This window comes from Lipophrys pholis (assembly GCF_963383615.2).
Source record: "Lipophrys pholis genome assembly, chromosome: 11".
In the NCBI taxonomy this organism is placed as follows: domain Eukaryota; kingdom Metazoa; phylum Chordata; class Actinopteri; order Blenniiformes; family Blenniidae; genus Lipophrys; species Lipophrys pholis.
This window is the reverse complement of record NC_137631.1, coordinates 1,669,715-1,696,822: the sequence shown is the minus strand read 5'-3', so window position 1 is coordinate 1,696,822 and position 27,108 is coordinate 1,669,715. Positions and strand designations below refer to the sequence as shown.

The 27,108-nt window shown below is 47.0% G+C and overlaps 2 protein-coding genes across 2 annotated transcripts; both read left to right on the top strand.

Annotated features, from left to right (window-relative positions):
• Positions 1-286: 286 nt before the first annotated feature.
• On the top strand, positions 287-14,949 carry LOC308116381 (ankyrin repeat and SOCS box protein 15-like). Its single transcript, XM_080474548.1, has 8 exons — positions 287-1,023; positions 9,389-9,520; positions 10,751-10,909; positions 11,124-11,369; positions 12,147-12,318; positions 12,404-12,926; positions 13,522-13,675; positions 13,744-14,949. Exons 1-8 carry the CDS (start codon positions 891-893, stop codon positions 13,878-13,880), a joined length of 1,656 nt encoding a protein of 551 aa, XP_080330674.1. The 5' UTR covers positions 287-890; the 3' UTR covers positions 13,881-14,949.
• A 4,223-nt stretch (positions 14,950-19,172) lies between these two features.
• Positions 19,173-24,566, top strand: lmod2a (leiomodin 2 (cardiac) a). Its single transcript, XM_080474547.1, has 3 exons — positions 19,173-19,627; positions 21,696-23,135; positions 24,317-24,566. Exons 1-3 carry the CDS (start codon positions 19,364-19,366, stop codon positions 24,335-24,337), a joined length of 1,725 nt encoding a protein of 574 aa, XP_080330673.1. The 5' UTR covers positions 19,173-19,363; the 3' UTR covers positions 24,338-24,566.
• Positions 24,567-27,108: the final 2,542 nt, after the last annotated feature.

Genomic DNA, 27,108 nt, shown 5'->3' with positions numbered 1-27,108 from the left:
GACTTCTCAGCTGATGGAGGAGCAGCAGTTTTCTCTTCATTATGTTGTTGGTTTGATCTGCAGAGGGTCAGAACCAGGTCAGAACCAGGTGAGGACCAGGTCAGAACCAGGTGAGGACCAGGTCAGAACCAGGTGTTACATTGAGTTAGATGCTGCTCAACATTAAAATGTGACGACACTCCGAGTTTAAGACGAACCAACAGGAGGAGCACACTGGGACTGTGACGCCTATAAATACACACTGGAGTGTGTGTGTGTGTGTGTGTGTGTGTGTGTGTGTGTGTGTGTGTGTGTGTGTGTGTGTGTGTGTGTGTGTGTGTGTGTGTGTGTGTGTGTGTGTGTGTGTGTGTGTGTGTGTGTGTGTGCGCCGCTGCGTTGTCCAGTGACTCGATTCTCAGGCGAGACGGAAACATTTGGACTTTTTCCCAGTTTTGTTTTCATTGGCAGCGACTGGTTTACATGATGTGTCTGTTTGACAAAACAACAGTCACATTGCTGTTGTTCCGTTGGCTCTTCTAGGCCACCGTAGTTAAACCACTGTCCTCAGCTTCCCTGCTGTACATACTGAAGCATGATGGTGCCGCCGCCGTGCTTCAGTGAGCAGGATGAGTTTGAGATGCAGATGATGCAGATGATGGTCGTTATTATTGTGTTATCAGACTGAAGAACGACGTCCAGTTGCACAGCAGCGACGAAACATCTCCAGGGAAATCTTTTTATAGACCACCTGAATGTCGGTCTGTAAGGAAACACCAGCTGGCCGCCAGAGACCTGAGACCTGAACCCGGTGGCCCACTTCCACTTCCACACTCTGCCGAAGCTCCGGGCCTGTTCAGGAGTACCGGCGGGACGGGCTCTGATGGAAGAGTGTGTTTGGCCCTGTGTGGTAGATGGATCCAGCCGACATGGATGAAGACGTGATTCTGGACCCGGACATCCAGAGGATGATTCAGGACTCGTGTCAGAAACAACATCACCTCCCGTTTCTCAGGAACAGAGCGCTGGCAGAGGCCATTGAGCAAGGTAAAGTCTGGAAACCTGACCAAAGGATTTAAAGGAGTTGTCAGCTGGTGTCCTCACGTCTCCAGTCTCCCTTAAACCGTCTTTAAATAAATTCTTAACCTTTATTAGTAAAACTAATCCAACATGGAGCTTCTGACCCTGTTTCATACCAACTTCCTCTCTGAGAGTCCAGGAGACATTCTGGGTACGTCCTAATAATCCCTCCTGTCTCCTTTCCTATCTACTTCTCCTTAACCCCAGAAGTGTTTCAGTGGCAGCCGTGATAAGGAGCATTGGAATTCTCACTAAGCTGAGGAAAGGAGGCTCAATGCTCCCTTTAGAACCTCCTTTAGCTCAGGAACCACTGATGCTCCCTTGAGAACCTCCTTTAACCTCGGAAACACTGATGCTTCCTTTAGAACCTCCTTTAACCTCGGAAACACTGATGCTTCCTTGAGAACCTCCTTTAGCTCAGGAACCACTGATGCTTCCTTTAGAACCTCCTTTAGCATAGGAACAACTGGTGCTTCCTTGAGAACCTCCTTTAGCTCAGGAACCACAGATGCTTCCTTTAGAACCTCCTTTAGCCTAGGAACCACTGATGCTTCCTTGAGAACCTCCTTTAGCCTAGGAACCACTGATGCTTCCTTGAGAACCTCCTTTAGCTCAGGAACCACTGATGCTTCCTTTAGAACCTCCTTTAGCCTAGGAACCACTGATGCTTCCTTTAGAACCTCCTTTAGCCTAGGATACCACCTTTTTCCAAAATGAGTAGTGTATGAGTACTTGCATTTGAGTACTCACCGATACCGAGTACTTAAATTTACTTAAAATAATAGTTTTTATCTCATTGCCGCTCTACTGTTAGAAAACATAGTGTGCGTGGCCCTTTAACAGACGCGCTGCTGGCTTGCCCAGTGTGGCTGAGAGAGAGAGCGTGCTATGCAGAGCTGTTCTAGCAGAAGCTGTAATTAACTGCGCATAAATACAACAAGTGTTCGTCTCAGAAACTGAGTTCCATATCCTGCTTTCCTCCAGCTGTGAGGTGGGGCAGTTAACCGATCCGCGATGTGCCTCCTCACTGTGCCTTGCATAGAAATAATAAAGAGCAGACGCCGCATATGCCACCGCGGAGCAGAAACTACGGCGGCCATCTTGGTCCGGTCGTCAAGTCCGTAAAACAAACTGCAGCAGCAGAGAATCCAAGACCCCAGAGCACCGTGAGGAGTATTCCTGTAGGAAGCAGGGCTGTGGGATTACTTTTCACAGGTAAGATGGAACATTACTATTGTTTGAATTTTGGGAATCTAAACTTATTGTTGTGTATTTCTGTCCACCAGTGAACTCATAGCAGCTGCCATGAGCTGGACTTTGTTCCCAGCTTGTTCACCTGCTATTAGTTTATAAATCAAATGTTCCACAATACAGACTGAGATTGTAGAAATAAACCAAATATTACAGGAATAACATGGACCAGCACCTTGTACCAGGTGACACAGGCTGGATTGTTCACATGTAAGATTCCTCTCATATCTCCTCCTCCTCACTGACTGAGAGACACTGACTGAGAGACACTGACTGAGAGACACTGACTGAGACAGACTGACTGAGAGACACTGACTGAAAGACACTGACTGAGAGACACTGACTGAGAAACACTGACTGAGAGACACTGACTGAGAGACACTGACTGAGACAGACTGACTGAAAGACACTGACTGAGAGACACTGACTGAGAGACACTGACTGAGAGACACTGACTGAGACAGACTGACTGAGAGACACTGACCGAAAGACACTGACTGAAAGACACTGACTGAGAGACACTGACTGAGAGACACTGACAGATAAACACTGACTGAGAGACACTGACTGAGAAACACTGACTGAGAGACACTGACTGAGAAACACTGACTGAGAGACACTGACTGAGAGACACTGACTGAGACAGACTGACTGAGAGACACTGACTGAAAGACACTGACTGAGAGACACTGACTGAGAAACACTGACTGAGAGACACTGACTGAGAGACACTGACTGAGAGACACTGACTGAGAAACACTGACTGAGAGACACTGACTGAGAGACACTGACTGAGACAGACTGACTGAAAGACACTGACTGAGAGACACTGACTGAGAGACACTGACTGAGAGACACTGACTGAGACAGACTGACTGAGAGACACTGACTGAAAGACACTGACTGAAAGACACTGACTGAGAGACACTGACTGAGAGACACTGACAGATAAACACTGACTGAGAGACACTGACTGAGAAACACTGACTGAGAGACACTGACTGAGAAACACTGACTGAGAGACACTGACTGAGAGACACTGACTGAGACAGACTGACTGAGAGACACTGACTGAAAGACACTGACTGAAAGACACTGACTGAGAGACACTGACTGAGAGACACTGACAGATAAACACTGACTGAGAGACACTGACTGAGAAACACTGACTGAGAGACACTGACTGAGAGACACTGACTGAAAGACACTGACTGAAAGACACTGACTGAGAGACACTGACTGAGAAACACTGACTGAGAGACACTGACTGAGAAACACTGACTGAGAGACACTGACTGAGAGACACTGACTGAGACAGACTGACTGAGAGACACTGACTGAAAGACACTGACTGAGAGACACTGACTGAGAAACACTGACTGAGAGACACTGACTGAGAGACACTGACTGAGACAGACTGACTGAGAGACACTGACTGAAAGACACTGACTGAGAGACACTGACTGAGAGACACTGACTGAAAGACACTGACTGAAAGACACTGACTGAGAGACACTGACTGAGAGACACTGACTGAGAGACACTGACTGAGACAGACTGACTGAGAGACACTGACTGAAAGACACTGACTGAGAGACACTGACTGAGAAACACTGACTGAGAGACACTGACTGAGAGACACTGACTGAGACAGACTGACTGAGAGACACTGACTGAGAAACACTGACTGAGAGACACTGACTGAAAGACACTGACTGAGAAACACTGACTGAGAGACACTGACTGAGAAACACTGACTGAGAGACACTGACTGAGAGACACTGACCGAGAGACACTGACTGAGAAACACTGACTGAGAGACACGGACTGATAGACACAGACTGAGAGACACAGAGAGAGACACTGACTGAGAAACACTGACTGAGAGACACTGACTGAGAGACACAGAGAGAGACACTGACCGAGAGACACTGACTGAGAGACACTGACTGAGAAACACTGACTGAGAGACACGGACTGAGAGACACTGACTGAGAAACACTGACTGAGAGACACTGACTGAGACAGACTGACTGAGAGACACTGACTGAGAGACACTGACAGATGAACACTGACTGAGAGACACTGACTGAGAAACACTGACTGAGACAGACTGACTGAGAGACACTGACTGAGAGACACTGACTGAGAGACACAGACTGAGAGACACTGACCGAGAAACACTGACTGAGACAGACTGACTGAGAGACACTGACTGAGAGACACTGACTGAGAGACACCGAGAGACACTGACCGAGAAACACTGACTGAGACAGACTGACTGAGAGACACTGACTGAGAGACACCAAGAGACACTGACTGAAAGACACTGACTGAGAGACACTGACCGAGAAACACTGACTGAGACAGACTGACTGAAAGACACTGACCGAGAAACACTGACTGAGACAGACTGACTGAAAGACACTGACTGACAAACACAGAGAGAGACACTGACTGAGAGACACGGACTGAGAGACACTGACTGAGAGACACTGACTGAGAGACACAGACTGAGAGACACTGACCGAGAAACACTGACTGAGACAGACTGACTGAGAGACACTGACTGAGAGACACTGACTGAGAGACACCGAGAGACACTGACCGAGAAACACTGACTGAGACAGACTGACTGAGAGACACTGACTGAGAGACACCAAGAGACACTGACTGAAAGACACTGACTGAGAGACACTGACCGAGAAACACTGACTGAGACAGACTGACTGAAAGACACTGACCGAGAAACACTGACTGAGACAGACTGACTGAAAGACACTGACTGACAAACACAGAGAGAGACACTGACTGAGAGACACGGACTGAGAGACACGGACTGAGAGACACAGACTGAGAGACACTGACTGAGAGACACGGACTGAGAGACACGGACTGAGAGACACAGACTACATGTGACTGGAGAAGAGACTGAAACAGGTTTAATCAGTTTCAGCAGTTTTGGTTTATTATCAACATTTATGTGTCAAAATAGGAGTTTTGTTGAAGAAACGTACGAAATTTGAAGGAAGAAAATATCAAGAAAGGATCAAAGAAGCTTTATCTCCTTTTTAAAAGGTTTTTGTTTTGACTGTCAAATCTCCCGCTTTTATTTTGAAGGTTTCCTAAAGATTTGAGGAAGAAGAGGGTTTGTCCTCCATCTTCCTCTTCACCTCCAAAGAACTTGAGTATCATCAACAGGCTATTAGCTTCATGAAGGGAAATATTCTATTGAGAACCACAGGGCAGGGGAAATACTTCTCTCTATATACTGTGTGTGTGTGTGTGTGTGTGTGTGTGTGTGTGTGTGTGTGTGTGTGTGTGTGTGTGTGTGTGTGTGTGTGTGTGTGTATCAATTTGTAATACAGAAAGGTATTTGTAAAGTAGAACTATGGAGTATTTGTTAAGTTGTACTTCTTCCTGCCCCTTTTCAGGCATGTTAATTCCACATACGAGGTTTGTACGTGTGTCTGTATGTTTATATGTGTGTGGGTATACATAAATATAGATTATCTACTTTCTCTGAATATAATTTCATAAGGTATGATTTATGTTATCATCATAGGCTGTATATATATGTATTTGTATGTGTATGTGTGTATATACAGACTATATGGATATTGGTAAGTATGTGATTGTACACATGTGAAGAGCCACATGCCTGAAATTAATTAATAAAAAAAATCTAGATTTTGTTCTGATCGATAACTTGTGTATTGTGTTGTATCTTATATATGGGTTTATAATGTATTCATATTACTTTTTCAACTTATTAAAATGGCTGAGTACTGCACAATCTGCTTCTGCTTCGTGTGTGTGTGTGTGTGTGTGTGTGTGTGTGTGTGTGTGTGTGTGTGTGTGTGTGTGTGTGTGTGTGTGTGTGTGTGTGTTGTGTTTTATAAATGACCTATCATAGATCACAAATCAAAACATTCTGATTGTTTAATCCACTATGAACATCAAAATAAGAAATCATGTGTCCAGTATCAGAACTACATGTCTGATGTTTGCAGGAAAGAAAACCTGCTGAAGATCAGTTTAGTATTCAGCTAGTTATGGTTGATTAAATCAGTTAGTATTCAACTAGTTATGATTGATTAAATCAGTTATGATTCAGCTAGTTATGATTGATTCAATCAGTTTAGTATTCAACTAGTTCTGATTGATTAAATCAGTTATGATTCAGCTAGTTATGGTTGATTAAATCAGTTAGTATTCACTCAGTTATGATTGATTAAATCAGTTAGTATTCAGCTAGTTATGATTGATTAAATCAGTTTAGTATTCAACTAGTTCTGATTGATTTAATCAGTTAATATTCAGCTAGTTATGATTGATTAAATCAGTTAGTATTCAGCTAGTTATGGTTGATTAAATCAGTTTAGTATTCAGACAGTTATGATTGATTAAATCAGTTAGTATTCAGCTAGTTATGATTGATTAAATCAGTTTAGTATTCAGCTAGTTATGATTGATTAAATCAGTTAGTATTCAGTGAGTTATGATTGATTAAATCAGTTAGTATTCAGCTAGTTATGGTTGATTAAATCAGTTAGTATTCAGTGAGTTATGATTGATTAAATCAGTTAGTATTCAGCTAGTTATGGTTGATTAAATCAGTTAGTTCAGTGAGTTATGATTGATTAAATCAGTTAGTATTCAGCTAGTTATGATTGATTAAATCAGTTAGTATTCAGCTAGTTATGGTTGATTAAATCAGTTAGTATTCAGTGAGTTATGATTGATTAAATCAGTTAGTATTCAGTGAGTTATGATTGATTAAATCAGTTTAGTATTCAGCTAGTTATGATTGATTAAATCAGTTAGTATTCAGTGAGTTATGATTGATTAAATCAGTTAGTATTCAGCTAGTTATGGTTGATTAAATCAGTTTAGTATTCAGCTAGTTATGATTGATTAAATCAGTTAGTATTCAGTGAGTTATGATTGATTAAATCAGTTAGTATTCAGCTAGTTATGATTGATTAAATCAGTTTAGTATTCAGACAGTTATGATTGATTAAATCAGTTAGTATTCAGCTAGTTATGATTGATTAAATCAGTTAGTATTCAGCTAGTTATGGTTGATTAAATCAGTTAGTATTCAGCTATTTATGATTGATTAAATCAGCTTAGTATTCTCAGTTATGATTGATTAAATCAGTTAGTATTCTCAGTTATGATTGATTGAATCAGTTAGTATTCAGCTAGTTATGATTGATTAAATCAGTTAGTATTCAGCTAGTTATGGTTGATTAAATCAGTTTAGTATTCAGTGAGTTATGATTGATTAAATCAGTTAGTATCCAGCTAGTTAAGATTGATTAAATCAGTTAGTATTCAGTGAGTTATGATTGATTAAAGTCTCTGACACTTCATTACTCCTGCCAAGCAGATTAGACTGAGCGGAGCGGACGACCGGGCCAAGATGGCGGCGCCAGCGCTCGCCAGCACCAAGAGGTGGTAGCGGTCGACGCAGTGTCTACTCTTTATTAGGTCTATGGGTCTAAATACATAACACGCGTGCTGTTGTAAAGCAGTATCAGGTGTCTTGTATCGGTGGCACTTTTATGAGTACGAGAACAAGTACTCATGCCCGGTATCTAACCTTAACCGAAACCCGACACTGGTATTGGAATCGGTGCATCCCGAGTCAGGATGACTGAGAAAGGAGCAGATCATGTAAGTTACCAAAGCAATAATCTGCCTAGAACAACTTGAAATCATCTAGAACCCAAATCCCAGCTAGAAATGTTCTGGATGTTGTAGAACCAACACAGTAAAGTCCAGTTATAGTGCAGCCTGTTCTCACTCTGATTGGTTCTTTATTCACCTGCCAGCCGTTTCCCTTTAGTTCCTCTTTTCCTTTCATTTACATTCAAACCTTCAGATATTTGACTTTATATCAGAGGTTAGAACCTCAGAGGAACGTGAGAGGAACCACCTTTATACTACTTTTATGACATTTAGAGTTTTTCCACCACGACAGACGTCAATAACCTTCACCGCCGTCGCATTATTATTATGCCACCTAGTGGAAGTGTTGTCTGACTGTCACAGCAACGTGATCGACTTTCCTTAACTCCTTTAGGAAGCCTCCTAACTCCTTTCACTAACTCCTTTAGGAAGCCTCCTAACTCCTTTCACTAACTCCTTTAGGAAGCCTCCTAACTCCTTTCCTAACTCCTTTAGGAAGCCTCCTAACACCTTTCCTAACTCCTTTAGGAAGCCTCCTAACACCTTTCCTAACTCCTTTAGGAAGCCTCCTAACACCTTTCCTAACTCCTTTAGGAAGCCTCCTAACACTTTTCACTAACTCCTTTAGGAAGCCTCCTAACTCCTTTCACTAACTCCTTTAGGAAGCCTCCTAACTCCTTTCCTTAACTCCTTTAGGAAGCCTCCTAACACCTTTACTAACTCCTTTAGGAAGCCTCCTAACACCTTTCACTAACTCCTTTAGGAAGCCTCCTAACACCTTTCATTAAGCCTGTGATGTCATCCAGGGGTTAAGGAAAAGTGGATAGGAAAGGAGATAGGAGGGACTATTGGGATTTGCCCACTGACTGGAACCATGTGAGGCTGCTGATTGGCTGCAGGAACTGGACATCATGATGATGGGGTTCAACGTTCATATGCTGCTAATGCTAGCAGCTAAAATAAGAATAACAACTGATGGTGGAGCGTCGACAAACATCCAGCGGCAGAGCAACACACACATTTAAAATTAAACATTTGTAAATCACATGTTCAACGCTTATACTGGTCGCGTTAGCATTGGCATTGGCAGCTAAGTACTAGTGGCTAAATTTACCAGAGGTGGTTTATGATGTCAGCTTCCTGTTGACAACGATCTAATCCTCCCGTTTTGGGGAGCGCCCCCTTGTGGGCGATTCCGGTTTAAACAAAGACCTCAAAGGAAAAAAACTGAGCTGCTTTCAGACTCCAGAGTCTCAGTTTCCTCTGAGGTTCAACGCCAAGAATCAAGTTTTAACCAGGAAACGAGGTTAACGGTGACGACTCCTTTAATCACTAACATGAGATTAAAGCCTCTAACCTCTCTGCTCTGACTCGCTGCCTGCAGGTGACCTGATGACCTTACAGGAACTGTGTGACTTCCCAGAAGCCTTCAGTCAAATGGACAAACAGGGCTGGTTTCCTCTGCACAGGGCGGCGGTCCAACCTCTACTTCCTGTCCTAGAGACGGTGCTGTACGGTGGGTAAGAGGTCCGACGACAGACTACGATGGCGGGAGAGTGCTGGTGGAGTTAATGGTGGTAACGTGACACCGTGAGCCGGTCCAGGAGGTAACGTGACACCCTGAGCCGGTCCAGGTGGTAACGTGACACCGTGAGCCGGTTCAGGTGGTAACGTGACACCCTGAGCCGGTCCAGGTCATAACGTGACACCGTGAGCCGGTCCAGGTGGTAACGTGACACCGTGAGCCGGTCCATTAGGTAACGTGACACCGTGAGCCGGTCCAGGAGGTAACGTGACACCCTGAGCCGGTCCAGGTGGTAACGTGACACCCTGAGCCGGTCCAGGTGGTAACGTGACACCCTGAGCCGGTCCAGGAGGTAACGTGACACTGTGAGCCGGTCCATTAGGTAACGTGACACCGTGAGCCGGTCCAGGAGGTAACGTGACACCGTGAGCCGGTCCAGGAGGTAACGTGACACCGTGAGCCGGTCCAGGTCGTGGTCGTAGCTCTAATGGTCGTCAGCCTGAGATCACTACCAGACAGAGTGAGATGTTTGTGGCCATGGTAGCTGCTGCTGCTCCTGCAGCCTGTTTGTTCGGTTTCCATGGAGTGAGTTTAGCTGGAACATGAAAGACCAGGACAGGAAATGCTAACGTAGCATGCTAGTAGATGCTAACAAGGACTTCCTCCACGCTCCCGTTGCAACGTCCCCCTCCAGGTCGTCCTCTCTCTCCGAGCCACCACCACCGAGAGCCTCCGCCTTGGTAATTCATTGTTTTCTCCCCTTTTCTTTTTTTCCTTTCTTTCTTTTTAATCTTTTTATGATGATGGATCCTTCCCGTGGGCTCACCACCTGCAGGAAAGGTTCTTAATCGGTGCGATGTGATCTGGGTGACGGTGCTCAGACTGCCACCCCCGCCACCCGGAAACGGATAAGCGGAAGAAGATGGATGGATGATGATGGATGGATGATGGATGGATGATGATGGATGATGATGGATGGATGATGATGGATGATGATGGATGATGATGGATGATGATGGATGGATGATGATGGATGATGATGGAAGTTGAATCCAGACTTTGAAATCTAACTCAACTAGTGGAACCCTAAAAACGTATGAGTAGTGAAACATCGCAGCTTGTTGGAGAAAGTGAAACATTCTTAGGATGAAAAAAGTGAACGACAGGTTTCAGCGGTTTCTTTTAAACGTGGCGATACGAGTGTGACTCTTGGTGTTTCAGCGTCTTTCCGTCTGACTCTGGAGGAGAAGACCCTGCAGGGCGAGACCTTCCTGACGTTGGCCGTCAGAGCTGGTTTGGTGGACAACGTGAAGATGCTTCTGAAACACGGTGCTTCTCCTCTCACCGCCAACGCTAAGAACGAATCCCCGCTGCTGCTGGGTAGGAACACCGCCTCCACGTCGCTGCCTTACCTTGCCCCACCCCACCTCACCTTGCCTTGCCCCACCACGCCTCGCCCCACCAGCCCAGCCCAGCCCAGCCCAGCCCTGCCCTGCCCTGCCCTGCCCTGCCCTGCCCTGCCCTGCCCTGCCCTGCCCTGCCTTGCCCTGCCTTGCCCCGCCGCTCTGTTTTTAACCTGTGCTGTGGCCTGCAGCGGTGCGCGCCGGCTCTCCTCACATGGCTTCCTGGCTGATCCGTCGAGGAGCCCCGGTGGAACAGGTGTGCTTGAAGAAGTGGACGGCCGTGCACGAGGCCTCTAGGGGGGGCTGTATCGCCGTCATGGAGGTGCTGCTGCAGAATGGAGGTCAGGTGGCGCAGACGGACCAGCACGGAGTGACGCCGCTAGGCATCGCCGCCGAGTACAGCCGGCCAGAAGTCCTGGAGCTGCTCATCAGACACGGTAACCGACGGCAACCAGGACTAGGGAAGTACATTTGTGCCATCAGTTTCAAATACATTTTCTTACCCTCAACATCAGACTTTGAATTTTAAAAGCCATTCATTTTGAGCACAGAAATTCTTATATAAATTTTTTTTTTGCAATATTGAAATAAATTCTGTGGAAAACTATTCAGCATTCTGAAATTCAACACGGAAAAAAAAATCAACACTTTAAAAAGAAATTCAGTGTAAAAACTTTCAACATCGAAAAAAATTCTTTAAACTCCATAAATGAAAACTGTTAAAAACAGCAAAAACTCTTTGTAAAGCTCAGTAAAATAAAACAGTTCAAAACAGCTAAAATACTTAAAACAGCTTATACCAATATAAATCAACATAAGAAGGTTAAAAGATTTCTGTACGTCTCAAAATTGCCAAATTGGCTAAAGCACTGGTTTAACAGGGTAAAAGTGGAAAAGGACATTTTCTTAAAATATCTTCAAGTAAAAAGAAACACGGTCAAAATTGAGTGTCAAAATGGAGGCTAAAATGACTAAAACAACCAAATGCTAAACATTAGAAAAAGACAGAAACATCTGAAACGTGGCACAAATGGAGGCATTAGAAATAACCCAAATAAGTCAAATAACAAAAAAAAAAGGTAAAATCGCCAGTTGAGATCCGCTTTTTGTTTTTAGCGCAAAATGAAATTGAGCTTCACGCGTTCTTATCATGTTAAAGGTTAAAGACGTTTCATCGCCTCTCGCTAACCGTCAGTCTCTCGTCTCGGCGCTAGGTGCTGATGTGAACGCCCAGGCGCCCAACGGCGACAGTGTCCTGTACGACGCGGCGGGCTCGGGGAATCCGGACTGCGTCAATATCCTGTTACGACACGGCGCAAACCCCAACATACACAACCTGAGCGGGCAGCTTCCTGTCCACCGGGCGGCGTACGAAGGTCACCTCCTGTGAGTCCATAATGGCCACCCCAGACGCTGGCTAACGGGAACCACAAAGCTTTGACCAGTAACGTCTCTGGTTGTTTCCCATCAGAGCATTGAGGATTCTGATCCCGCTCACGACTCGACGCGCCCTCAGACTGTCGGGTCAGAGTCCCGTCCACTCGGCGGTGGACGGAGGCCACGCCCACTGCCTAGAGCTCCTGCTGCAGGAAGGCTTCGACGTCAACGCGCAGTTAGCGCCCCACATCTCGCAGAACTATGGCGACATGAGGAGGAGCCCGCTGTACTTCGCCGTCTCCAACGGGGACGCGACGTGTAGCGCCATGCTGCTGGCGGCCGGAGCTCATTCGGACCTGGACCCGCTGCGCTGCCTCCTAGTGGCGGTCCGGTCCGGCCGCTACGACATCGTCAAGCTGCTCCTGGCGGCCGGTGCCGACGTAAACTGTTACTTCAGGATGGTGACCGACACAACGTTCCCCACGGCGCTGCAGTACTGCCTGAAGGACGAGGTCATGATGAGGCTGCTGCTAAATAACGGCTACGACGCCAGGAAGTGTTTCTATTGTTACCATGACGACGACGAGCAGAGCGAAACCCAGAAACAACAAGTGACAGTGAGAACTTCTTCTGTGTGAAACCAACAAAACTGGAGTTTAAGTCTCAGTAGTGTTTCTCTACATTAACCCTTTAACACCACTAATCCTCCACTAGTCCCCCACTACTCCTCAACTAGTCCCCCACTAGTCCACTACCAGTCCACCACTAGTAGTTCTCTACTAGTCCTCCACTAGTCCACTACTAGTCCATCACTAGTCCACTACCAGTCCTCCACTAGTCCACTACTAGTTATCCAATGGTCCACCACTCGTCCACCACTAGTCCTCAATTAGTGCTCCACAAGTTCACCTCTAGTCCGCCACTAGTCCACCACCAGTCCTCCACTAGTCCACTACTAGCTCTCCACTAGTCCTTCACTAATACTCCACTAGTCCACTACTAGTTCTCCAATAGTCCTCCACTAGTTCACCTCTAGTCCACCACTAGTCCACTACTAGTTCTCCAATAGTCCTCCACTAGTTCACCTCTAGTCCACTACCAGTCCTCCACTAGTCCACTACCAGTCCTCCCCTAGTCCACTACTAGTTCTTTACTCATCCTCCACTAGTCTCTGTAACCAATAGAAAACATTACTTGTGTGTGTTGGTTCAGTTCTGCGACCTGGTAAGCGTGTCCTGGTTGGACCAGCTGGTGGGCCGGGTGGTCCTGGTCCTGCTGGACTACGTGGGTCCGGTTTCTCTCTGTGGGAAACTGGTGAAGATCCTGGAGAAACAGTCAGAGTGGCCCGACATTCACAGGACGGCCAGTGAGTACAAACCAGAACAACGTTGTTTCCTGTCACTCTGGTCTGAGCCTCCGCCCTCTGGTCTGCAGGTAACCCTCGATCCCTGGCTCACCTAAGCAGGCTGGAGGTCCGGAAGAACCTGAGCTGTAGAGCTCTGGCGTCCGTCCACCTGCCCAACAGGCTGAGGAAATTCCTGCTCTTCATGGACACAGACCTGACCATCTGACTCACCTAAAGGGAGGACCGACCACCTGACTCACCTGGATTGAGGACTGACCACCTGCAGAGAGGACCGACCACCTGGCTCACCTGCAGGGAGGACTGACCACCTGCAGGGAAGACTGACTCACCTGCGGAGAGGACCGACCACCTGCGGAGAGGACTGACCACCTGCAGAGAGGACTGACCACCTGACTAACCTGCAGGGAGGACTGACCACCTGCGGAGAGGACCGACCACCTGGCTCACCTGTAGGGAGGACTGACCACCTGCAGAGAGGACTGACCACCTGGCTCACCTGTAGGGAGGACTGACCACCTGCAGAGAGGACTGACCACCTGACCACCTGTAGGGAGGACTGACCACCTGCAGGGAGGACTGATCACCTGGCTCACCTGTAGGGAGGACTGACCACCTGCAGAGAGGACTGACCACCTGGCTCACCTGGATTGAGGACTGACCACCTGCAGAGAGGACTGACCGCCTGGCTCACCTGTATGGACAACTGACCACCTGACTCACCTGCAGCGAGGACTGACCACCTGGCTCACTTGGAGGGAGGACTGACCACCTGCAGGGTCGACCGTCCACCTGCAGGGAGGACTGACCACCTGACTCACCTGGAGGGAGGACTGACCACCTGCAGGGTTGACCGACCACCTGCAGGGAGGACTGACCACCTGACTCACCTGGAAGGAGGACTGACCCGATACATCTCCTGGGTCTTCCTCGTCAGCAGTCGCTTCGTCCTGATGAATGGCTAAACGGCTGCCGTCGCCACCAGATGACTTCCTGAGACTCAGGTTACTGTCCAGTACTGGCAGGTGGATGGATTCAAATATCGATGATCAATACCAACGTTGGTATGGATCCAGACTGATCCAGATCAATGAGAGGGATAGTTTGAGTTTCTCTCCTGGATGCTGCGCCGCCCAGAACTCTACCTGAAATCACAATCTTCTACTTAGTTCATTTAAGAAATGATCCAGACTTTACAATGTGTGGAGGAAACGGTTGTTGCTGTCGTTTTAGCAAAAGTTTTATTCTGATAATAAAAGTATTTTCTGTTTACCAACAAACTTTTCCTAAATTCTGTTCAAGGTTCAACTAATTAATAAACCACAGGAAAAATCATAGAAACACTTAAAGGTCATAAAGATTCATCCAGATTTAACTCTTTGATGAAGCATTAACCTGGAATATTTCAAAAAGGGGCGTCCCGATCACACTTTTTTGCCCCCCGATACTGATCCGATTTTTCAGAATTGAGTATCGGCCGATACCGATACTTTCCCGATCCAATACTCATATTGCTCTTGCAAATATACTCAACAGTCTATTTTTGGAGCGACTAAGACGTCTGAAGCTAAAAGCACTATTGGCAGAAGCTTTGTTTAGCTAGAAATGATTGTAAAACTCACTTATTGAATCAAAATACCTCTCAGAATAACTTAAGAACTTATTTAAACTTTATTCAGTCATAACAACAAAAACCCAGTTACACTCTGCAGTCTTGTTTCTCTTATTTATGTTAACTTAAACAACTTCACCTGGATTTTGTGGCAAATTAAAAAAAAATTCTAAATGAAACCCAGTGCATCAGTTTGACTAACATATAAACTAGAAAAAACTACAACATAAACAGTATTCAGTGAAACTAATCAGAAGAACCCAATTCCCAATTGCCTTTAGGGGCGCTGTGACTCACCAAACACAACAAAAATGCAGAAGAAGACAGACCAGATAGAAATTTAGAAGTAGACTTCTGCACAAAACCACATTATTATAACTCTAGTTTTATAGGTCTATGTTCCCGCTCCGCCTGCATCTAGCTTCTGCAGCTCCACCGGAGCTTCTAGTCCCTGACTGTTGTGGTTATTAGGTGACGTAGCGGACCGCGGTGGGGTGATTACGTCATCTTTTGATGATCGTCTTGCTGAGTGTATTCCACCGCATGTTTACTTTTTAGACGTCTGCTACAGACGGCTGATGCACTCCAGCCCTCCGCCACAAGTGGCGCTAGCATAAAAATGGCCGACAGCCGTCACTTCCGGTCGGCAAGTCGATGCTTCCGCTGCGACCACGTACTGACTCGAGCTACAAACAAACCTTCAGAAAGTTACCATAACTTTGAAACCACATCACGACAGTTCACAAGATTTGACGGTGAGTGGTCGGAGCCCCGTCTCCACTGAACCAGTACGTCAGATATCTGATCGCAGTGAGAAAAAAAAGTGATTTTGTGTGAAAATCGCGACTTCCGGGTTAGCGGGAGCCGCGATCGCGGATATCACTAATTAAAGTGTTTATATTTCAGATTGTTTTTGATTGTGTTGCGCAACTGTTTTGATGATTGATTCCGGAAAGAAATTATTTTTATTGATGAACATGAACTGTTAATTTTGTGAAACTTATAAGATTTTCTCCTGACCTTGTTTTCAGATCAGGTTTTTTAAATTTTAGATCGGTGGGGTGATCGGCTCGATTTGACGATTCCCGGTAAGTCACAAATCACCAATATCGGCCCTGATCCGATATCTACCGATCTGATCAGGACATCCCTATTTCAAAGTATCGGTATCGGCGATACTGGCCCTGTATTTACTTGGTATCGGCTCGATACCGACTTTTGCAGTATTGAACACCACGACTGTCCACTGAAGCCAAAACCAACTTTTTTTATCCATGTCATTCTTAAAACACTTCCCATCCACTCGAGAAGCATCTGTGTCCACCGAACATCATGAAAATATAGCAAAGTGATGCAGTACATGTCAGGCCTATAGGTGGCGCTGTAACACTGCCACAGAAATACACAGGGAAGAAGACGCGGAGCATTAAAAAAACAGAGGAATGGAAAAATTCACCATGTGGCCTCATTAAAGCGGCGAGTATCAGCAGCTTCTGAAGCGCCACCTGGAGCAAGTAGTCCGCCATCTTGTTAAGTGGCGTCATGGAGAGGGAGGCGGAGTTATCGGTCGAGAGGCGGGCGATGACATCATCGATTTCAGCTATTGTGCGTCTTGTTCGTCCACACGTCAAAGCCGAGGCAATGTTTTCTTTTTTGTTGTTTTTTTTCCTTGTCCTGGTGGGCAGCTGGGAGGGAGGTCCAGCTTGGAGGGCGGTCCAGCTGGGAGGGAGGTCCAGCTGGGAGGGAGGTCCCCCTGTCGCTCGGACCCAAGGCAACGTTTTCTAATTCCTCCACTCTAGATCCCGTTTTTAAAAACAACTTGTTTTCAGGCTCCCAAAATGCAAAATGGCATTATCCCTAAAATAACAAGCTTTAAATTAAATGGATTGTATTTTGCGTGTAAATTCTTTTTACTGATGAGCTGAGTTCAGCTGCGGTCAAATCTGTGTTTACTTTGTATTTATACGGTTTTATTAAACCTTTAATCTTGACTAAAATAACTTTCTGAGAATGACAATCAGTCATCAAACACAGAAGAAATTCTCACACAATAGACGGTTACGCCTCAGTCTGAAGTCATGTTCTTTGTTCAGAAAGTCAAGGATTTCACCACCTAGTGGATACTATTGGAACTGCACCTGAACAGCATCGAGTCACAAGAGGATCATAAAAGCTTATTTCAATTCTTCTCAACACTGCCCCCTCAGGTCATCGGAGGTATTACACACTGAACACTGCCCACTCAGGTCATCGGAGGTATTAAACACTGAACACTGCCCCCTCAGGTCATCGGAGGTATTACACACTGAACACTGCCCCCTCAGGTCATCGGAGGTATTACACACTGAACACTGCCCCCTCAGGTCATCGGAGGTATTACACACTGAACACTGCCCCCTCAGGTCATCGGAGGTATTACACACTGAACACTGCCCCCTCAGGTCATCGGAGGTATTGCACACTGAACACTGCCCCCTCAGGTCATCGGAGGTATTACACACTGAACACTGCCCCCTCAGGTCATCGGAGGTATTAAACACTGAACACTGCCCCCCTCAGGTCATCGGAGGTATTAAACACTGCCCCCTCAGGTCATCAGAGGTATGAACCACTGCCCCCTCAGGTCATCAGAGGTATTAAACACTGCCCCCTCAGGTCATCGGCAGTATTAAACACTGAACACTGCCCCCCTCAGGTCATCGGAGGTATTAAACACTGAACACTGCCCCCCTCAGGTCATCGGAGGTATTAAACACTGCCCCCTCAGGTCATCAGAGGTATGAACCACTGCCCCCTCAGGTCATCAGAGGTATGAACCACTGCCCCCTCAGGTCATCAGAGGTATTAAACACTGCCCCCTCAGGTCATCGGCAGTATTAAACACTGCCCCCTCAGGTCATCAGAGGTATTAAATACGGTATCAGTGTTTTCCAGGCATCGCTCGCTGGCAGCAGACATTCATCCTCACATGAATTAAGGTGTGATTGACGGACGGAGAAAGCAGACGGGGACTAAATTTAACCTCCTGACCCACAGAAACGACTCCACTTCCTGCCGTCGCTTTGGAAGCTGATAACTGGAGGTCACATTGTTCTGGAACAGTCTGTTGCCAGCAGGTGTGATAATGTGCTAAAACAGAGAAACGCTGGTTATGGTTCACGACTTGGAACCGGATATTCAGACGTAACAGTGAAGAACTCTGGACGAACACAATGGGAATGAATTCTGGCCACTTGGGGGCAGCAGAGAGTCGCGGCTCGTGTTAACACTGTGTAATGTAGGTGTAGCTGTGATGAAGACCCCCTGCAACCTGCTTCCACCCCCACCTCTAGACCTCCACCTCCAGACCTCCACCAATCCTGAAGATAAAGTTGTCCAGACGGGTGGAGATCAACTCTGATAAACTGATGATTCAGCACAGAAACTAACAAGACTTCCTTTAATATTGTCTTTGTGTGACGACCAATGAAGAAGCAATGTGCAGCCCGTTTGGACTGTTGGACTGGTCCAGGGTCGGTTGGTGTCATGTGGCCGAGATGCTGCGGTGAGAAATCAGTTGGACGGTTGCTGGAGGCCAGGGTCTGGCCTCTCGTCACGCTCTTATATGAAGCGTTGTTCACACTGAGCTACAAGCCAACGTCAGCTGGAGCTGAACTGTATGCTGGTCGTCCATCCTCCGGGACAACAAGCGTTACCGCGGCAACGCCACAACTCGTGACGTAACACCTCAACAGTGGTTTGTTCCCTTTGGTTCTTCATCCCTCGTGAGCCGTGAGAGCGGGCCACTCAGAGCGCTCGCATTCCTCTGGTAAGCCTATCTCATTGACCCTCCACCCAACACCCTAAAAAAAGACCCCCCCCACCCCCCGCATCCCCCCCTCCCCCCCAGACTGCAGGCAGCTGCCGTCGCCCAATGAAGACACTCAGCATCCTTCAAGGTCTCCATTTGGGATAAAGTCTGGAGACGAAGGCAGAGAAGAGAAACCTCCAGAAGATTCCCAGCCAGAGATCAGAGATCTGAACAGAAGGGGGATCTGGAGGCTGAGGTCCTGGACCTGGTCTGAACGGGGCAGAGAACCATGAGCAGCTCCCAGCCGAAGCACCACGAGGAGCCGGATGAAGACGAGCTTCTGGCCTCGCTGTCGTCTGCGGAGCTGCGGGAGCTGGAGAGCGAGCTGGCCGCCATGGAGCCCGACGGTGGCGTCCCCGTCGGCCTGAGGCAGAGAGACCAGACCGCCAGGATCCCGACGGCGCCGTTCGACCGCGACGCTCTGCTCAGATACTGGGAGACCCAGAACAAGAGGCTGCTGCAGGACCCGGCGCCGGAGGCCGACCTCGGACAGGTGAGCAGCTCCAGCAACTCCACCTTCATCTGCTTTCACCCCAAAACATGCTGAGACCCGAAACCGACCGACCTGGACCCAAAGGGTTCCTGATCAACCTCACAGCTTCGCTTCTCTCCCCTTGTCGTGGTTTTGCGTTCAAAACAAAACAGAACAGAATGGTGGAAAACTCCTCCACAACGCAGCCTGAAGGGCAAATAAAAAAGGAAGAAAACCAAAAACAGTAAAAAAGTGAAACGTGTTCTGGCATGTGGGACCGCAGTACATGAAGTTTTCTGTGGCTGTGGAGCCATGTCGCCTGAAACCAAAGAAATACGTATATTTTTATCTGTAGGTTTTTTCCCTCTGGATTCTGACCCTCTGGACACGCTGGTGTTTTGCTCCAGAGGTTCAACCAGCAGCAGTTTCTACAATTTTCTAGCAATTGTGCATTTCCCTTTAAAAAAAAATCTTTTCCCTTTTCTTTGTTGTCTTTTATTCCCTTTCTTCTTTTTTGTTTTCCTAAAAAGCCCTCGGTACTACAAGTTTTAATCATTTTGGTTTAAAGATTTTACTATACTTTATACACACACACACACACACACAATTGACTGAATCCAGCAACACAGAACTGAATGAAGGCTGTGGAACACGGAGAGAAACGCTCCCAGCATCACAAACTCTCCCGATGATCCGACAGGAAGTCAGTTATTTGAGTGAAACTAAACCGGGCTCATTAAAGATTCAGCAGTTTCTCAAACATTAGATTTGGTTTCACTTGGAGGTGAAAGGGCTGGTCGCAAAATATAACAAAAGATGTCAAATATCTGAATATACATATGAAATATTAAACAAATTCTTAAATGTAAAATAAAAGTAAAAATAACATAAAATATTTTTTTTAATTATCATTTCTTTTATTATTTTTTTACTTTTTTATCAAATGAGAATATTACATTTTATACACAAAATATAAATATATCTCATAAAATATAAGCTCGTTTTAATTCAATTAATTCTGAAGTACATTCTAAAGGCCTCTTCATACTCCATAAGAACAAGACGAAAGTTGGGCAGTGCGGGGTCCTGTCGAACAAAATGACGTGATTTCCTTCTTCCAGCTCCTTCTGGCCGAACAAATTAGTTTGGGCTGTGCCAACCGCCCTGGCCGAACTATGTAGGAGCCGCACTGCCGAAACTTCTGCACTGCCGTGTGCTGCGCATGCGTGTTCTAGTTCGCTCATGACTATCGATAATATTTTAATCATATTTAGCTTGTAACAGCGCTACTGTACGAGCGCCGCAGCTCTTTAAAATGTCGGAGTGTAGGTTTACATGATGCACCTGAACGCATCACGAACAGCTGTCAGCTCCTGGAGTTAAAACTGGACTAACATCGCGCTCGGACAAAAACTTTCTTATTACTGAAAAAGTTCAGAGAAATGTATTTCTGAAAGCACTGGAGGCCAGAAATAAACTGTGCAGTTGAAAAGTTTAAACGCAGGTTCACAGACTTGTGCCTGCTGTGAGAGGGCGTGGCCTGCTGTGAGGGGGCGTGGCCTGCGAGTTCGGCAGCTTCTTATCGGAGTATGAACAGTCCTGCCGAAAAAGCTTTTTTTTTCTGCTGCTGGCTGACGTCACTGCCGAACTTTCTTCTTGTTCTTATGGGTTCAAAAGGGAGGATGCCGGGGCCTTGAGTCTGTGGAAGGAAAGAAAAGCCTTAAGATGTCAGAATGCGAGCGTCGGGGCTAATCCAGCCTCGCGTTTATAAAAAGATGGTTGTTTACCAATCGAGAGTCTGAGAACAGACGTCACATGGCGTTGATTGATCCTGCAGACCTCCTGCCGCTCAAAAGAGCCTCTACTTACTTAAGGTCACAGTGACTTTTTATTGTTAATTATTTGGCCCAGAAATCTATTGATCGATGTGAGGAAGGGTCCAGGAGACACTTTATTTACACATGTTGCTACAAAACAGGATAAAAATACCGCCAGCGTTATTAGCGGGTGCTGGGAGACGGTTTTTAATTAATGGGCTGGAGGCTTGAGGATGTCATTGACCTCTTTTTTTCCATCCCGTCATCTGCAGGATCAGAAGAGAGCGTCGGTGAACGGTGAGTCCTGCAGGGCTGCGGACATCGACAGCAGAAAGACCCAGCAGAAGAAGAAAGCAGGAAAGAGTAAAGATGCCGGGAAGCCGTCGGAGGAAAAGAGTGGCGAGTGTAAAAAACAGAAGACGGGTGAAACCAGCGATCGGGTTTCCTCTGACCGGCCGAGCAGGAACCCCGTCGTCGTCGCTGAGGCTCTGGAGCAGATCCTGAGCAACGAACCGGCCGTGACCGAGCTCAACCTCAACAACGTGGACGACGTCTCCCGGGAGACGCTGCTCCGGTTCGCCCAGGCCCTTCACGCCAACACGCACGTCCACGTCTTCAGCCTCGCCAACACTCGCGCCGACGACCGCGTCGCCTGTGCCATCGCCGACATGCTGCGGGAGAACCGCTCCGTCCGCACCCTCAACGTCGAGTCCAACTTCCTGTCCGGCCGGGGCGTCCTGTCATTGCTGGCGGCGCTGCGGCACAACCGCACGCTGACGGAGCTGCGCTTTCACAACCAGAGGCACATCTGTGGAGCGAAGGTGGAGATGGAGATGGTCCAGCTGCTGAGGGAGAACTGCACATTGCTCAAGCTGGGATACCAATTCCTGCTCCCCGGACCCAGAATGGCCGCCACCGGCATCCTGACCCGCAACCAGGACCAGCAGCGCCAGAGGAGGCTCCAGCAGAAGAAGGAGCAGAGTCCTCCAGACGTCTCCAACACCAAACCACAGAAGAAGGAGCAGAGTCCTCCAGACGTCTCCAACACCAAACCACAGAAGAAGGAGCAGAGTCCTCCAGACGTCTCCAACACCAAACCACAGAAGAAGGAGCAGAGTCCTCCAGACGTCTCCAACACCAAACCACAGAAGAAGGAGCAGAGTCCTCCAGACGTCTCCAACACCAAACCACAGAAGAAGGAGCAGAGTCCTCCAGACGTCTCCAAAACCAAACCACAGAAGAAGGAGCAGAGTCCTCCAGACGTCTCCAACACCAAACCACAGAAGAAGGAGCAGAGTCCTCCAGACGTCTCCAACACCAAACCACAGAAGAAGGAGCAGAGTCCTCCAGACGTCTCCCACACCAAACCACAGAAGAAGCTGCTGCAGTCGCACCACAATATTGAGAACCAGAGAAGGAACCCGCCTCGTCTGGATCCACCCACCAGGAGGATCGCCGAGACAGTCAGGCAGCGCGATGGCTCCGATGGCTCCAAGCTGCCGCCCGGCCAGAGGAGACTCAAGTCCAAGAAGCTGAAGGACGGCGCCAACGAGAAGGAGAGCACCGAGATCCTCAAAGACCTGAAGAACGCCTTGAAGCCGTCGCTCCAGAAGAGACGGGATGAGTCGCCCCGCCTGCCGCCGCTACAGAGGTCCAGCCGCGACGACCTGATGGCGGCGATCCGCGGGAGCAGCATCGGCTCCTTGAAAAGGGTGAGAGGTCAAACGGGCCCGGTCGATCAGCTTCAGCAGAACCATGGTGGACACGCCTGAAGCTCTGAGAGCCGATTAGAGTCCAGCGGTGTGAAGCGTCCCGCCGTCAGACGACAGGCCGTCACTCGCTGAATTCCTCAAGTCTGTCAGGTTATAAATAGACGGACCACTTCACCGCCGGTGGATAAGCTGCTCCACGTGAACGCAGAGCTGTTAAGAGTTTTACTCTGCAAACATTTACACACGTCTGTACAATTTCTTTATCATAGCCTTGTTAAAAAAGTGTTTCTGAAGGATTGAACATGCACCAATAAGAAAGAATATATAATACAATAAGAAAGGGATAGGGACAAGGTCTGAGGTCAGCGGCTCTGGAGCCACATGTGGCTCTTCAGCGCCCCCTGTAGCAGCTCCCCGAGATTTTCAGAAAATTTTTTGTAAATCAACATTATTATTTTATTTGAATTCCACACTGATTTTCAAAAATATTAAACTGATAAAACAGCTAAAAATACTCAGATTACATCAATACTAATCATGTGAATGAAATACAGTAAAAATGGTTAAACTAAAATGATTAAAATTGCCAGTACAGAGGGATTTGTTTTTACTAAATGAAAAGAAAACAGTAGTAAAGGAATAAAGGAGGAAAAATGAAAAAATACTTGGAATAGCTAAAACGCACAGCGACTATAAATAGCTAAACAGCTCAAGCGGCTAAAATAGCTAAGATGCATAAAATAGCTTAAGAGGAAAAATCCATGAAAAAAAGAGGAAGAACCTCCAAAAATACGTTAGGTTGCCTTTGTGAGGAGTTTCACTGCCGACACCCAGTGGACAAAAGTAGCAGCAATTAGATCCTTCAAACTGTAGCTTTAAAAAAATCCATTTATTTTGTGTTTTGTGTTTTTTATTGCGTTGCGGTCCTCCTTCCACCGGGAGGCGCTGCAGCAGGAAACTTCTGTAGATCAGGAGATTCCTTTTTTGTTTACATTTTAACCACTTTTCAGTACCGTCTCAAAGATTAACTTTCAAAACTGATTTCAAATTAATCGATGCGCATTCACACATTCTTTTAAAAACGTGTACAGTTTAATGTTAGCTACGTGAGCGTCCCGTGGACTGTGATTAAAGTCTTCTTCTTGAGCGTGTGAGCGCTGATGGTGTGTGATGTGTTTCAGGCGGATCTCTCACAGACCTGAACCTGGACTTCTGATGTTTGACGGAGCCGCTGTGTGTTTTGTAGCTCACGAGCTAACGAATCTGCACGAGCTAACGCACCTGCACGAGCTAACGAATCTGCACGAGCTAACGTATCTGCACGAGCTAACGTATCTGCACGAGCTAACGCACCTGCACGAGCTAACGTATCTGCACGAGCTAACGTATCTACACGAGCTAACGTACAACACAATAAACTTTGGATTGCTGACGTCAGTCTCTGTTTCTTAAGTAATACCACAGTGGCCGGGAGGTGATGAAGCCCTGATAGGAATCAGGTGTGCTGCCTCACCTCTCGGCCCGTAAAGGAGGAGCTGCTGGACACACTGGGCGGCCGGCGAGCGTGAACACAGACATGCAAATGAGCCTGAAAGAGGCAGCAGTGTCTGGTGTGTGTTTTGATTTACTTTAATAAAGAATGTTTGTGGAAACTCCTGACTCCGCGACCCTGTGGGTGAACCCGACGGTAGCGTGCTCTACTGCTACACTGGCTCCCCGCCGGACCACAGAGTGCAGAGCAGCGCCCCGGGAGCAGCCGCTCCACAGGACGGTGGAGGAGGCGTGCGCTCAGCTGCCTGTTAAACCTACCTGGCTGCAGCGGGAGCAGGCGGAGCAGGACCATCAGCTGATGGAGTCGCTCCTGCTGCAGAAAGTAAAACAAGCCGACCTCCTGGAGTCGCTGCTGTCCCGGTGGGGAAATGAGCTGGAGGACCCCCCCCCCCCCCCCACTGGCGGAGCCGGTGGCAGCGTCTCGTTCATCGGAAGACGAGGAGGTGCGAGTAACGAGCGCGGCGTGGCCGATCCCTACACCGTGGAGGACGGCGCACGTCAATGACGGCCAGAATGGCCGCGGCAGCGTGCCTTCAGACCTTCTCTGGGGGAAGGACAGCCGGGCAGGTCCGGTCCCCCACGCTCACACCGGCAGCAGTGACGGTGGGGGCTGCGACGGCCAGCCCTGGGACGGTGAAGCGCCAGGCGGAGGCCAGCCGAAAGGCAGAGGTGGTGGCCGAGTCGATGAGGGCGGAGACAGCTCCGACCAGGTGGGTGGAGATGACCGCAGCAGAGGTGTGGAGAGGAGGCACAAGCCCATGTTCCACAGCTTGCCCCTCCCCCTCCCCCTGGGGACCCACCCCAGTTGGTTAGACCAGAGGCTCAAAGCTGGCGGTGGGGGTATGTGGCAGGGAGGTGATGAAGCCCTGATGGGAATCAGGTGTGCTGCCTCACCTCTCTGCCCATAGAGGAGGAGCCGCCCAGGCAGAGGCTGTGGCAGGCGGGGGAGAACAGACTGACTCACAGAAGAGCCTGAAAGAGGCAGCAGTGTCTGCTGTGTGTGTCGACTTATTTAATAAAAGAATGGTTGATCGACGTCCTGACTCCGTGCCTCTCAAATAAACTGAAAAAATGTGACGGTGGTAAATGAAGCCGCTGCTCTCCGCCTGGACACACACACACACACACCAGCCGTCTCTTCGTGGTGAGACCTCCTTCTTCATCTTGAGACGTCGTTCTTCAGAACTTTCTCCATTAAACTGATTGATTCCTCCTCTTCAGCCTGTTTCCTCCTGCTGCTGCTGCTTTAAATGTAAAAACACCTAAACTGAGTAAATGTGAGACAGAAATGAAAGAAATATAGACTCGCCTGTTATAAGACCTCAAATATATATAATAACCAGTAAATTAGAGTCAAACTGACTTTAGTTCAGCAGCCACATTCAGACCAGGTTCATCCCCAGCTGGTAAAGCTGAGCCAGAATGACCTCTAAGTTTAAAGGTTAAAGTTTTTTTGTCGAGTTCAGGAGAGCAAATGTTGGGATTTTCACAAATTACAACAGAAAATGTCTACAATCTCAACATAAAGCCAATTTTAATGAAACCATAAAACTCCTCTTGCTGTTGCATTGTGGGGGTTTTTACAAACTCCCCTTGAGGCTGAATCACTGCAGCCAGACAGCGCCACCTGGTGGCAGCTCAGCGTTATGCCCCCCCCCCCCCCCCCCCCCCCCCCCCCGCATTCAGGAAACAAGCTCCCCAAAAACAGCCAAAACAATTAAACCAAGAAATGTATTCTTCTCATTTTTACCATTTCTAAGGAGGAAGCTGAGAATATTCAGAAACTTTCATGTGTTTAAAATCGTGAATAAGCTAATTTCCCCCATTAAAGTTGGACAATTATTGTCGCATTAACAATATTATTGAGCAGCGACGACAATAAGAGTAAAGGATGGGGCATTTCTGACGAAGCCACTTTAATAACACACACGATCAAATCCACTTCACCTCATTTGTTAAAAGTACATTTTAAAAAAACAGATAAAAAGGTAATTCAGTGAAAATTAGTAAATAATTAACTAACAAATATATAAAAATAAATCTGCAGCAGAATGAATGAACAAGCTGTTAATTATGGATTGGAAATATTGATTTAAACATTTTGTAAATATATTTACTAAATATCTAATAAATATAAAATAAATTCAATTATATTTTTTGAAATTTCAGAAATTAGCCAAAATATGCTTTTAGATTTTATAAGTTCATGTTAATTTAGGTGAAGTACGTTTTTGGTAAGATAATTGAAATTATGTTAAAAAAAATCCACTTCAGTGAAGAAAAATAAGAAGCAAAAATCCACAAATCAGAATAAAACAACACACCAGTGTTAAAATGTGCACGTGTTAGGAAACGATTGTGTTAACGAAGATTAAATCTATTTATTGCTGCAATTTAGAAAATAAAGACAAATCAGTCGATT

Excerpts from the sequence above, each read along its gene's own strand:
- lmod2a (XM_080474547.1), top strand. The coding sequence starts at position 19,364 with ATGAGCAGCTCCCAGCCGAAGCACCACGAGGAGCCGGATGAAGACGAG. Across the intron at positions 19,628-21,695 it reads CGGAGGCCGACCTCGGACAG|GATCAGAAGAGAGCGTCGGT; the intron begins GTGAGCAGCTCC and ends CGTCATCTGCAG. Across the intron at positions 23,136-24,316 it reads GCATCGGCTCCTTGAAAAGG|GCGGATCTCTCACAGACCTG; the intron begins GTGAGAGGTCAA and ends GATGTGTTTCAG.
- LOC308116381 (XM_080474548.1), top strand. The coding sequence starts at position 891 with ATGGATCCAGCCGACATGGATGAAGACGTGATTCTGGACCCGGACATC. Across the intron at positions 10,910-11,123 it reads CGAATCCCCGCTGCTGCTGG|CGGTGCGCGCCGGCTCTCCT; the intron begins GTAGGAACACCG and ends TGTGGCCTGCAG. Across the intron at positions 13,676-13,743 it reads CGACATTCACAGGACGGCCA|GTAACCCTCGATCCCTGGCT; the intron begins GTGAGTACAAAC and ends TCTGGTCTGCAG.